Source organism: Lates calcarifer, linkage group LG15 (assembly GCF_001640805.2).
Source record: "Lates calcarifer isolate ASB-BC8 linkage group LG15, TLL_Latcal_v3, whole genome shotgun sequence".
Taxonomy (NCBI): Eukaryota; Metazoa; Chordata; class Actinopteri; family Centropomidae; genus Lates; species Lates calcarifer.
In genome coordinates this window covers 4,169,072-4,182,948 of record NC_066847.1, presented here as the reverse complement: position 1 = coordinate 4,182,948, position 13,877 = coordinate 4,169,072, and the positions used below count along the sequence as shown (strand labels likewise).

The window sequence follows — 13,877 nt, the reverse complement described above, 5'->3', positions numbered from 1 at the left end:
ATTTCTGTATTAGTACTTTCCTGAAGTCTGCTCAGCTCATTCACTTCCAGGTCAAATTGTACTTTCTTCACAGTAGGGTTTCTTCAAATGTCTCTATCAATGTGAGAAATGGTTACAAGACGACAATGTCTGCATTAAAAAGTCTTTATTTAATATATCATTTTATAATAGTTTGTTTTTCTTTATACAGATTATACTGACAATTCCCTTTTGGATCAAAGTGCACAATAAAAGCTTATTTTCAGCTGCCCTCAGCTCTCCAAAATGACAATGAAAATGTACAGTGGATTACATACATGAAAATATATTTTAGATTTAATTGATTCTATTAAAAAGTATAACAGTATTTCAGAGTACACCTGGTTTTCATGTCTGCCAAAGCTGCAGTCAAGTATTGTGACATGTTTGAAAATGAATGCTGAATTCATGTGAATGTTTGGTTTTTTATCAGCTCTTTGAAAGTGGCGTGAATGAGGAAACTGGCTCGCAGCCACTTGAAACACACACGACGAGGAGTTAAAACAGTCAAACCGCTGAGTCTGGTCCTGAGAATTTAAAGCGCTAAACTCAGACAAACCTGAAAAAACAAAACATAGTTTCATATGAGCAGAGCGGCTGAACCCCAGAGATAAAAAGTTTAGCAGTCAGTTGTTTTTCTGTGTGAGTGTGTTTGTGTCATTCAGTTTGGAGGCCAGTTCACTTTGATATGAGAAGCTTGTAATGGGTCAAAGGCTCACAGGCTGTGAATTTTGAACTTGAACAGCTGCTTCTGTGACTTATGAGGATGAATATGGACGATGGTCACTTCTTTTCTCTGCAACCCTACATTAACACAAAACACATACAAGAGGATAAATAACTAAACCACAGCAGTTAAATGTGAATGTGAACTCATGTGAAAAGTTGAGAAACTCAGACTTAATCACACTTAATCTAACTTTCTAACTTTGCAAACTGCCTGTAACAGCTCCTACCACATTTCAGAAAACAACGGAAATTAAATTACTCCAGTTACGTTTTATGACATGACAGTAAACTGATGCTGGACTTACAAAAAATTCACAAGAACCTACAGTGACGCATGTACTCACACAAAGTGACAAAGTGAAATCGTGACAATCATGACTCACCATGAGGCTAGTAGTTATTTTAGGTAGCATGTTTTATCACTACACCTGCTGTTTGTTGATTCATAGTAGCTGTTCTCCTCCAGCAGCTCCTCTATAATCCCCTGTGAAGGAACATTTTAACAGGAGATCACTGCAGCAGCAGCTGACAGATGTTAAATATGACGATAGGATGGAAATTAGAGAATTTTCTGAAGGATATATTCATTCATTTTTGATTACATGAGAGGAATAGCTTAAATATAGGTGTATATATAAATAGACTTATTCTCTTTTTTGCTAAGAGTTAGATAAGAAGACTGACACCACTCTCATGTTTGTAAGGTGAAATTAGTTTAGCAAATTAGCATAAGTTCCAAAATGTTGAACTACTCCTTTAATGAATCAGGGAAAGGAGAAAAAAAATACTAGATGTACAAATTCAATTTAAAACTATCCTTATAATCTTCTCAGAGAAACTGACCTGCATCTGCTGATAGGTAACTCCATCTTTGAGGTTCCCATCACCTGTCAGAGGAAAAAAGAGAATCAGCTTCACTTTCTTGGCATTAAAAATGTAAACATCTAACACTGAATTTTGCAGTATCTGAGGCCACTCCCTCACTGGCTGCAGACAGCCTGATGACAATCTAGTTAATTGCTGTCAAGAATGAACCAGATTACATCGATAATTTCCTATAGAGTTTGTGAATGAGCAGCTCTGATAAACAGTCTGCAGTGTTTTGTGTGTTAGTGTCTTTTGCTGGATGTGTAGGGTGAAGTTGTGGTAGCACTACTGTAACTCTACCTGTGCTTTCAGCAGTGAGGGGGTCTCCTCTGAAGTGATGGACCAGAGGCCACCAGTCTGAACTGGCTGAGCCTAATTCCATCAGCTCTGGAGAGGCCTGGAGGAGCTGCAGGGAACAAATATGGTGAGTATGAGCTACAGATGAAACTGGTGAGAAGCTGGTAACCAGGCAAACACAGTCACATTTCACCTGACTGTCTGTACACTTCACCACCTGGGCTGCTCAATGTAACAAAGGGGCTCTATCTTCCCATAGTCCTAAGTTCCTAAGATCCTGTGTTCCCAGGGTCCTAAGTGTTCAATATTCTGTCAACACACATTAGCCTTATGTTGAGCTCAAAGCTGGGGAGCATCTTTTCAGGTTCCAGTTATGTGCTATATAAAGGTGAGGAACAAAGGACCCTGGGGACATTGGAATGACTCAGTTAAGAATATTTGCATTCAATCATTTGCTAGTACTAAGTAGCATTAAGCACTATACTGCAGGGAGTGTCGTTTTGTAGGTCTATGGTTGTAAACCAAAATGTTGGATGAGCTGAAATTTATACCTGATGACAGTGCTAACAGTCAGAAGATCGCCAGACATATTACAATTCATCTTGTGGGGAGCATGAATATCTGATAGCTGTTGAAATATTTCAGTCTGGATCAGTCTGGAAGTGGTAGGCCAACATTGCTTTCCCTGAGCCAAGCTGCTAGCGTGGCTAAAATGACAGGAAATGACTTATTCTTGCTCACTCAGTGACCACACTTAATTTATGTAGGGGTGCCTGGATACAAATGAAGGCTTGTTTTCATTAGATTTATCTAACATCTTTCTCCCTTGAAAAGTGTTTCTTTATTATCACTAAATGTACAAGTGAATTATAAATAGACCATACAAACCTTGCTGAGCTCCACTTTTAGGTTGTATGGATCGCTTCCATAGTGGAACAGAGATTTTTTAAACCTTTCAATGACCCGTCGTTTGATGTTGTGGTGCGGAGCTGGTGGAAGCTGAAGATGAAATTAAGATAATCCACTTTAAACATTCACAGTCACATGCAACCACTAATGTCAATTGTTTGTATGATGATAAAAAATTAAGAGCCTATGGGACCAAAGAGTGATGTGATCACTATAATCACTGGTCAGACTGGTAAGGATTTTCTGTGACTCTGATGAGATTTAACTAAAACTACAGTGTGTATCACTATACTTGAGAGATGTAGATGATTTTGTGCAGCTGCACCAGGAGCCTCTGGCTTGGATCATCAATCTGTCGAAGTTTCTTCTGGGAGACACAGATCCCTGCTGACACTGAGATAAGATTAAAACTAAACACACTGACGGAGGCTAAATAAACGGGACAGAAACAGTTTATAAGAGACATTTATAACTTTCAAACTTTTGACATTTTTCTCTTTGGGTTGTTTTATTTGTGTAGTCCTCTCATATACGCATTGTTAAGAGATTCAAAAGGAGAGGTACCTGGTCTTGGTTTCATCTTTGCTGCGGCAAAATCCCCACTGAGAAGAAAGACACGTGGGGAAAGGGAAGTTAATAAACAGTTTAAGATAAGAATAAACTGTTGGTTTGTGTCTGTATAATTGTGCATCAACAAACATCTGCCATTATTTAGAAGAAATAATAATTATACAGAAGAAGAATAATAAAGAGAAGAATACACAGTCAAATTACTTATTTCCAACTGACCACACATGTAAAAATAGATGATGTTAGGTTTCACTTACCTAAATAGGATTTGGTCAGGTGTAACACAGGCACTGGACTTCAGTCCTTTCAGCCAAAACAAAGGAGCCAAAAAAAAAAACAACAACAACAAATTTTGGTCGTCTGAGAAAAATCCACATCACAGTGAAAAACTTAACCCACAAGAGAAAAGTAGAGAAAATTGAAAATAGTAACTTCTAGTTTCAAAAGACCAGCCTTGTTATTGGCAGTTCAAATCCCAGACTGCACTGCAAACAAGCATTATAATCAGGGAAAACATTTGCCAAGTAAAAATGAAAAAACTGCCCAACATTGTGACGAATATTCTCACAACTGACAGAGAACTAACCGTAGTGTTGTCCTTCAGAGGCAGTGGTGTCGTTTTTGATATCAATATCATCATCTGAGGCATCATCTAAACATACACATTATTATTTACAACATGGTATCATTTTTGAATTAAAACTCTACTGGTTTGTGTTAAATCCTGTGCAGTATGAAATAGATTCACCTTGACAGATTATTTGCTCATGTGGTGTTGGATATTCAGTTTTCATTAACGCTTTTTCCTGAAAGAAGTGCAGCACACCATTAATTCAAACTATTTAAAAAAACATCCCTAAAATATTTAACAATATCAGAAAGGATTCCAAACTGTCAGGTACAATTAACATAAACAGCTGAAGCATGTAGCTTTTGCATATTTTTCATATTTTCGAAATCTAAATTGCCTGCGACAGGTTTGAGAGGCAGTAGTTCGTCCTGGCTTCCATGCCTCTCCAGAAAGTACTTCTGCGCTCGCTTCCTGTCTCTCTCTGCTCTTCTTTCCAGTGCACTCTGGGAAGTGTAGAGGCCATCCATCAGCCTCATCATAAGGTCGGAGATCCTGGAGCTGACGGCCACAATGTCTGGCCGCTGGTCTGCATCTGGACTCAGACACCTGGTAGGTGGTCCCACAACAGAACACAGTACTGTATGAATGTATTAGAACTATGAGTGATTTTAATATTAAATTACGTTTAATACAGAATAAAAAAAACACAAAAATAACATCAATAAATCGGATCAAATTTATGACATTATGACAGATTCTGTAAATCTAGTGGACTTTTTTATTTTTAAAAACACCCTCTACAGGTGCATTCATACACCAACATCATTCATTTCAAATTAAAGGCCTAACCATCTGATCATGTCCGTCACTCTCTCTGAAAAAGCGCCTTCTCCAATTGGCTCATAGGCGGCCTCGACGATCTACCAGCACAGAGTAAGAGGAGAAGATCAATAACTGACAACAGACAGAAGAAGAATTAGAAGGTGGGAGTAAAATGTGAAGTGTGAAGTGCGTGTCTTCCTGTTACCTTGCTGGCCAGTGACAGCATGTTACTGCTGTAGAATGGAGGCTGTAAAGTTGCCATCTGGTAGAGGATACAGCCTAAAGCCCAGATGTCAGCCTTTCTCTCCATATGGCTCATTTTTCACCACCTCTGGACTAAAACACAAAATACAAACATCTGTAAATCTTTATGCACCAGCATAAAGCATTGCATATCTCCTAGCCCCTGAGTCATCCAAAGTCATCCAAAGTTCCCTAAAAAATATATCTAATGCTAAACTTAAAGAGGAAGTCTTCTGATTTTACAGGTCTCATGGAGTACTCTTTTCCCCTAAAAATCTGTCTAAATAGTCATTTAAAGAAGAGAGACGCAGGCAAAATGTCCTTATTTTCCAAAAATGTCTCAACTCAAATTTAGTCTTCACACAATCCACATTTTTTACCATTTCAAAATGAAGTGTTACAACAAAAATTTAATTGGTGACCTCCATAAAGTGTAGCTGTTGCCATGACCAAAAACACTTCATCGAGCTGCAGAATATACTGTCTTGAAGTTGCGTATAACATTAACAGGTCTGCCACGTTGCTTTAATTTGAAGGCAGCTGTACGTTCTGAATGAGTTTCCTCACCAGGAGTAAAGGATGGTGCCGACCACCGACGTCAGCTTGCTGTTCTCCTGCTTCTGCTTAGCCAGGCCGAAGTCAGCTGCAAGCAGAGGAAAGACGCAGGTCATAATAAGACAAGACAGGAAGTCAGGTGTGATTAAACTGTAAACACACACTCACTGATGGTGACTTTGTCCTTCTCCCCCAGCATGATGTTGTTTGGGGTGAGGTCGCGGTGGACTATTCTCTTCTCTTTGTGCAGGTACCTCAGTGCCAGGCACATCTGAGGGAGTGTGGAGAAGTTTAATCAATTAGTAATCAAGTTATTAAAAGGGCTCTGTGGATTTGTTTCCACTTGGACAATAGAAAATATTTCTATTCATATTTTAGGCTTTCATTGAAGACTATTGGCAGAGTGCAGAATAAGGCCAGGTTGAAATTCCTGAACTCTCTTCAGGAAGACCACCACAGTGTTCCAAATTTAGTCTTTTGAAATGATTTTAAACTAGAATTTATTTAACTCTATAAATTGTAATTGTAATGTAAATGTGGATATTGTCACATTTTTTTTCACACAAGTCATAAAAATCCTAGAATTGTCAATCTTTAGGGTTTAACCTTTTTTCTCAACTTTCTCAAATCATATTTTCATGCCCCATGGCAACTGAAGAAGTGCCATGGGGTATGGGGTAATTATGGACAGTATGTTCACTGATTATTAGTAATGCATCACTTGTCATGTGACATGTATTGACTATCACATGAATGTACAGTTTCACATGTTGGATCAAATATAGTCTGTTGAGCTGATTCCAGAAGTTGAGTTGTTACCTGTATGAAAATATTCCAAATTCTGTCTTCAGTGAAGTGCTGCTGCTTCTCCTTCAGAGAATTAAAATGTTCAGCCAGCGGTACTCCCTCAATCAGTTCCATCACAACATATAGTCTGTCTCCTAAAATGGACAAAATATGTTTTTTACAGTAGAAATTTTGTTGAATTTCATCTCATAACTTGTCTTGATGCCCGAGTAAAAGTAATTATCCTCACCTTCCAAAAATGTCTTGTAATATTTAACAATGTTTGGGTGTGTCATCTGCGGAGGATGAACCAAACAACACATAAACAACACAAATATGGTCTCACTTGTTCACACAGCAGGTTATTAAATTGACTTTCAGTGACTGAAATTGAAAATTTGTGCCTGTTCTTTGATGATTGTCAGCTCAGAGATGATTTTCTCCACGTTACTGTCTCTGGACCTCTTGTCTTTGCCAAAGGCCGGGTTGTGCAGGTTCACTTCCTTCAGAGCCAGGAGGTTCTGGACACTCTGCTTTCGAACCTGTCATTGAGTAAATTTACTAAAATCAAAGACACTTGTGTGAGCCACCTGAAATACTCTTGCATGAGGTCGCAAAGAAGCAAAACTGGCCCAAGCCACAGCTGCTGACTGCAGATTCAGTCAGTTTTTACGATGTTCATTGTACCTTGAAGACGCTTCCAAATGCACCAGTGCCCAGATGGTCCAGCACAGAGTAACCATTGATGACTTTAAGGGGAGGTCGGTTCTGGTCCACAGCCTCAATGCTCTCCCTCAGACTGTCTAGTTCCTCTTCCTGCATTAGAGAAACACACAACACAACATCATTGTGTAAAGTAAAGAATCCTCCTTGTTAGTCTACAAAGCTCTCTCAGTAATTCTTAATTTAAAATATATTTTATTCTACGGTCCTAGAACCAGCTGAATAAACAGATGAATCCATTTCGAAGCTGTTTTCTTACAGTGTAGAGTGAAACTTTGGTTTGCAGTCCCTCATAGGCTGCGAGGTCCCGTACATAATGGCCAACATCAATAAACAACTCAAAGAGGTCTGTGGGAAAGAGTCTGAAAAGGATAAAAGATTACGTAACAGCAGAAGAGAACATTTGATGAGATCTCTTTCCAAAGCAGATATCCAACAGAAGCTAGTTTTAAAGGATTTATGCATGACGTGAACTTAAGGTTATGTTCATTTTTTAAAAATAGAAATTGTTTTATATAAACTTTTTAATTGTGTAACATCACCTCTTGAACAGATGCCTGTTTCTTTCCACACTAAAGAGAAATCGGAGGGTTCGAAATGCGTAGCACTGCAAACAGATTTGCAAATATCTTATTTAACAACTCAATTTACAGTATAACATAATCTAATACTCATACTGTATGAATCCATATACCTGTAAAGATGTGACCTTTGCTCCAGAATTTTGTGGTAAAATCAACTTTGCTATAATGTACACCCCATTTTCCTAAGAATAAGATGCCAAAATTAATGATCCAATGATTTATATATGGTAATTTGATATAAAGATGGACTGTGCACATATTAGGGACTTTCCCTCACCTGCACAATGTGGTGAGCAGCTGTATCATCCAGACTGAGCTCAGTCAAAGCTGTACAGCAGGCTGGAAAAGGAATTAGACAGGATATCACATAATTTAAGAACTCATACATGCAGTTTTAAAGTCTCAGACACTCTGAACAACAGCTGTGAACAATAACAACTCTCTCTCTCCAAACCACAGGACAGAACAAAGACTGGAAACACTGACGCTTTTGAAATTTAAAATTTAAAGTTTTTTCTGTGAATACTCAAAGGGAGAGCTGTGCTGAATAGTTTTATACCCAAATGAGTTTTATTTTACAGTGGTGTCTTTAGACATCCACAAACAGAGAATTTACAACCACTTTACTCTAAAAATCATAGATACAAGTCTTGTTTCAGTGGTCTGGATTCTCACTTCAGGAAAAAGATGTTTACATTCTCTGCTGCTGATATGACTCCTCTGGGGGAATAATTTTCTTTACTGTGCCTTGGTCTTTTTCACTAGTTTACATCATTAAAAGCACAGTGTTTTACTGGTTTAATTCAAACTCTTGTCACATAAAGAAAATGCAGTATTTTTTCTCTGACCTGACTGCAGGGCCGTGGTGTTGTCCACCGCCTCCTGTGGGCTGAGCTCCTCTCTGACATGCTCTCTCTGGATGCGACCGGCTGCATTGGCGCTGGAGAGCGTCTCGATTGAGGAGCGATCACAGACATACTGCCTGTCACTGTAAGAGTTATTTTGTATGTCACTGCGATAAATCATAAAAATTACAACACAGCTTTGTCACTTGTTTTAGGCCTTAGAACAAAGTTTTGTGATGGTGGTCACTTAGTTGTAGTTGCGACCTCCATTGTGAGATGTTGAAAAGGAGGATGAGTGGAAAGCTTTTGTTTAAAAAAAAGCTAGTTCTGAAGGCCAGAAATCACAGCACCTGGTGGTCAGTGCAGATTTATTATGGTTAGTTTGTGCTATAGAGCAGTATAAATCTGAACTTTTCCCATTTATAAAGACACACTGCATTAGCTCTGTACTTTGGTAAAGTTTGGGGACAGATTTTAAAAGAATGTATAAAATGTATGCTGTAAAGCCTGAGCTGTGCAGACTGTAATATGAGCTCAGCTCTACTGTTGCTGGATCCTACATTTCCCATTATGCAACCAGCAGCATATTTTCCTCAGACCCTCCCTGCTTGGTTAACATCCGTGTTTTCCAAAGTCCACACCCCAGTTTGTAATGCAGGCTTTCTGCTCTGAGTTTTTAGTTTCCCAAGCCCAGACTAATAGAGCCTTGATCAGATCTAATGAAATACACTACAAAGTTGCATTATATGATATGTAGGACTCTGTGTTTTTGGAGCTTAACCCATACTTTTTATTATTTTAATCTGTTTCTTCAGAGTCCTCAAATTAATGAAAATGTAATACCAAATGACTTGAGTGATTGACCCATTAAAACCTACAATATGGACAGAATTAATAATGTTTGTATTAATAAAAGGTTTTGGTTGAAACACCTTGTTGGTCAGTAAAAAGGAGGCTGTTTTAACTTGGACTGCAATTGTGAAAAAAAGAAACTGGAAAGAAATGATGTAACATAAAACTCAAAAACAATGCTACAGTTGGCTTTAATGGCGAAGTTTCAACACCTGTTGAGCAGCCAAAGCAGCTGCTGCACTCCTCCCCAGCTCCGGATCTCTGTCCTGGTGTCGGGATCCTCACAGAGCTGGACCAGGACCCAGGCTAGGCTCCACAGCAGCTTCAAGTGCTGACCATGCAGTAGGCTCAGCAGCACGGGCAGCCCCTCCAGCTCCCTCACCTGGTCCCTGACCTGCTGCACTGGGGACAGGAGCCTCAGCAGCTCAGCACTTATCCTGGAGGAAATATCAGGATTAAACCTTGTATTATGTCTGTTACATGAAGGAACATGAAGCAGTTAGACTTTATTACCAATACAACTTCTTAAATTGCCCTATAAAACTTATTTTTATAAACTTGTCTTGTGTTATAACCTTTCACCACCATTCCATGAGTCTAGCCTTGCTTCTTTCCTTGTTTAATGGCTCTGTTTTATTAGCACTAATGAATGAAGAAAGCTTCCCACAACTAACATAACAACTTAGACCCAACATTTTATCTGAAAGACCGACAACACTTCAACAAATAAATGATTTCTAACCTCTTTGACAGCAGGTCATATTCCTGCAGTATCACAAGTAGGTTCTCCACTATCGGTAGCTTCCCAATCTCCTCCTTGCACTGTGGGCTGCAGAGAAGAAATGTTTGCAACAGATGAGATTATAAATATATTTAATACATTAAGATTAAGAATGTGTTTACCTCTCAGCCAAAGTGGTGAGTGCCAGCAGGGCTCCCAGCAGCACGCTGCTATCTGTTGTGGAAAGGAGCTTCACCAGGGTCTTGAAAAACAAATTGTATACTTTATTAGAGTCAGAATTATACAAAGAGAAAACTGAGAATCTGTGATGATACAAAGTGAGTGCAGAGACACCCACTGACCGTCATGATACAAGAAATGTATGACTTCATATTGTCATCCATTTCACAAAGAGAGAGTTGTTATTGCTCCGTATAAGAGGTTTCACTGCTTCACTTGACAACTCAGACTAAATATTTGCAAACTGGAAGCAGCAATGTTCACTATCACCCACAATAACAAGTACTGGATGGGATAATTAACAATAGGTTTGTCATGTGGATAACGCTGCCACATACATTCAGCATTTCCTTTACAGCATGTGGTGAGTGACCAGTGGTGTATTAGCTGAGTGCACCAACAGGAATGATTTCCTGTTACGGCACATAGTTTATCTCACACATTAAAATTATTTGAAAACAAACAGCACATACTCAGAGATATCCTTATCACAACTTATCATTTACCTTGTGAGCACTGCTCTCAATGACCCAGGCCCTTTGATTTTCAATGGCAGACAGCTTCTGAAACATGTCTGCAGATAATTCAACAAAGCCGGTGTTGATAAGGATGCAACACAAGACTCAAAACTGTATCAGTGCTGTTCTGTGATACTGCCTTCAGATTACTCACAGGTCATTGTGACCAGTTTCTGCACAGAAAATGCCTGTTCACCACAAGACATGTGCGTGGCGGCGACAGACTCCATGTACTTGAAGAGAAACAGAGCAGGGGTGAGGAACGATGACATGAGATATATGTGGATAAATCACAAAATGCAGGCTGTTACGGCATGTGGGAAAAAATCCTGGTGAAACTTTACCCTGGCGAGTAAATTGATGCCCTGGAGCTCATGGAGGATTCTCTAAAAGGGGAAGCAGTTAAAAGAGGCAGTTACTATTTTAGTTACTGGATCTTTTGTTGGACTAATATAATAAATGTGGAAGTATTTATACAATATACAATAATAAATATTAAAATAGCATGCAGCAAGAGAACTGAAAGGGTTTAAGTTGTACCTGATGGTGAGGATCTCTGATCAATAATCGTAGGCAGATGAGAACCCTATGAACTGACTCAGGTGCTGCATGGTCAATCCATTCGCTATAGAAAGAGTAAATAGTGTTAGTAATGTAAGCCTTTTGTGTTATGATGGCTGTTTCCAGGATATTTTACCTGCAGAGTCGATTCTTGACCAAAGACACAAGGATGTCAGAGAAGAGTTTATGCAGCGGGTGGCCACTGAAGCATCTTTGGTCTCTGTATGTTATGCTGGAAAATTAATGTGTTTGTGATTAGAAACTGTACAAAGAAGCACAGACTGTATTTGATTCTTTAAAAAGACAGTTAATTTCATAATGAACATTCAGCCACCACATAACTAAAAACACAATTACACAATAACATCTGTTGCTCTCTTCTCCAAAGCCACTGACTGTGACAGGCTCCTTAACAACTTCAAAATGCAAAAAAACACATAATAATTCAGTATTTTCCTCACTTATATTTTCTACACTACCATGTTGTGGTTACATGCAGGCCCGAATATTGGACTGAATATTGGATGAGTTTTGAAAACTGTCAAGAACCGAAAATTGGCTGAAAATATCTGGTCAGATTCATATTCTTGTTTTCTTATTCTCTGATCAGATGATTCAAATGCCCAGCAAATGTATTTAGCAGTGGGATAAACTTGTATTTTGTTGCACAAGACGTTTAGAGAAATTTGACGTCATGTTACTACTCTTTTAAGATCAAAATGAACTTGGAACCTGAATTTTTCCAGTTCAGAGGCTTCACTGTTGTTGTCGCTCTCACTCCTGTGTCTGTTGGTGTCTTTTTGAAGATGCAGACCTTGTGATCTGCTGGCTCCACTGCTGCGTGCTTTACTGTGACTCAGCGCTGCCGCCTGCAACACAGGGAGTCTCATACTCCAATATACACAAACCTGAAGAAATATGAGCTGGTTTGTATCGTTATCAAAATGTCTAGACACACAGCCTCAGAGTGGCGTCACTTGTTGTTCACCTCATGTCTGGGGCCAGTTTTGGCAAGCAGGGACTGAAGCCTCCTGAGATCATGAGATGCCCTGGAAAAATAGGCTTATCAGGTGATTTGTTTTTTGTCATATCAGGAAAATAAATTAAAAATTATATAACAGACTGTTAAATAGCTGCAGGGAGGAGATGACCCAGCTTACTTGCTCTGGATTCCTGTGGATTTCAGGGGCAGTTTTTCTCCTTGTCTCACTTTTTTAATCGAGCTGGACATTTTCAGCACTCCCCTTTGTTTCCATGAGTAACCTGTGGTTCAACTTTACATAAGTAAAAATAACAATATTACAGTGTAAAAATGCTCTGGTACAAGATAAAGTCCTCCAGACAAAATAGAATAAAAGTGCAAAGGTATCAGCATCTAAATGTGTTTAAAGTACCAAAAATAAAACAACTTATTATACAGAATAATGCATTTTATTGTTTATTGGTGGTATTAATATTGCAGATGAACTTTAATGTTCATCAGTGAAGTGAAATACAAGTACCTCAAAAGTGTAGTACTTGAATAAATTTATTAAGTTATTAACTTGATATTTGGCAAATTTAGCTTGCCTTATCCAGACATTTAAAAATCCTACTGAAAAAAAACATAGCTGGTGATAAGATGGCTTGCTGGATTATTTTTGTTTACCTTAAAAGGCAGCTGACGGTGAATTTACAGTTAAAAAATAAATAAACTGACAAGTTACGTCTCTTACCCTTCCTCCAGCATTGCAAACTAGCAGCAAACAGTTGTTTTGGATCGGGAAATATGTATATTTCTTCATTAAATATCCTTAGTCGAGGACACAGTCGACATATAGTTTTTATTCTTGGAAAAACAGACGCCCCTGCACCAGCCAATAAGAAAAAACAATGCTGACTGTTTTTTGCGTTTTTAACCAATACAGGTGAGCAGTATTAGAGAGTCCCTGGTTGCCATGACTACAACAGACGCTGTTCACATTCCGTCACCGTCTTTTGACATTGACACACACAAACACAAATACAAACATACATGTTGTAAAATAACCACTAACAATATAAAGAAACAATCAGTCTGCAAATAAGTTATAAACTTTTTGGTAAAATTAGTTCTTTAACTAGTCCTGCGTGAGCAAATCGGGTTTCATTGTTGTTTAATTAAATTGTATGACTATTATGACAAAGTGGGGGTGTTATGAGTTTCGTGTTTCCCAAAAGAAATTTGTTCCACATAAAAAAAAAAATCTTGCTAAAAACGGTTGGGTATCGCGAGAATACGTCGGGACTCAAAGGAATTAACACATTATCGCGAGACTAGCGTGTGCCTCCGTTTGTGATTCACGTACAGTTTACGTCAGTCTTTCGCCGTAATTTCGTTGGGTACTGAGGGCGTTGCGCGCCTCATAGTGCGTAACTCAAGTAGCGAGAAGGGGAATGTCGGCTTGTGAATGATCGGTATTTGAGGCGGCAGGGAGCGTCAACGCT

General features: G+C 38.8%; 1 protein-coding gene across 1 annotated transcript; it reads right to left on the bottom strand.

Annotated features, from left to right (window-relative positions):
* Positions 1-130: 130 nt before the first annotated feature.
* Positions 131-12,683, bottom strand: nek10 (NIMA-related kinase 10). The gene is given in 36 exon segments (XM_051076389.1): positions 131-822; positions 1,176-1,231; positions 1,591-1,634; positions 1,915-2,020; positions 2,800-2,910; positions 3,113-3,213; positions 3,385-3,422; positions 3,648-3,693; positions 3,977-4,042; positions 4,139-4,196; positions 4,291-4,567; positions 4,811-4,881; positions 4,989-5,084; positions 5,086-5,119; positions 5,594-5,669; positions 5,750-5,852; positions 6,401-6,522; positions 6,618-6,663; positions 6,772-6,909; positions 7,055-7,183; positions 7,350-7,452; positions 7,633-7,697; positions 7,785-7,856; positions 7,952-8,013; positions 8,523-8,662; positions 9,584-9,808; positions 10,114-10,200; positions 10,275-10,354; positions 10,839-10,906; positions 11,005-11,083; positions 11,195-11,236; positions 11,391-11,475; positions 11,548-11,643; positions 12,144-12,280; positions 12,400-12,460; positions 12,572-12,683. Coding segments are annotated over 36 exon segments (3,237 nt in total). The 5' UTR covers positions 12,643-12,683; the 3' UTR covers positions 131-776.
* Between the last annotated feature and the right edge of the window lie 1,194 nt (positions 12,684-13,877).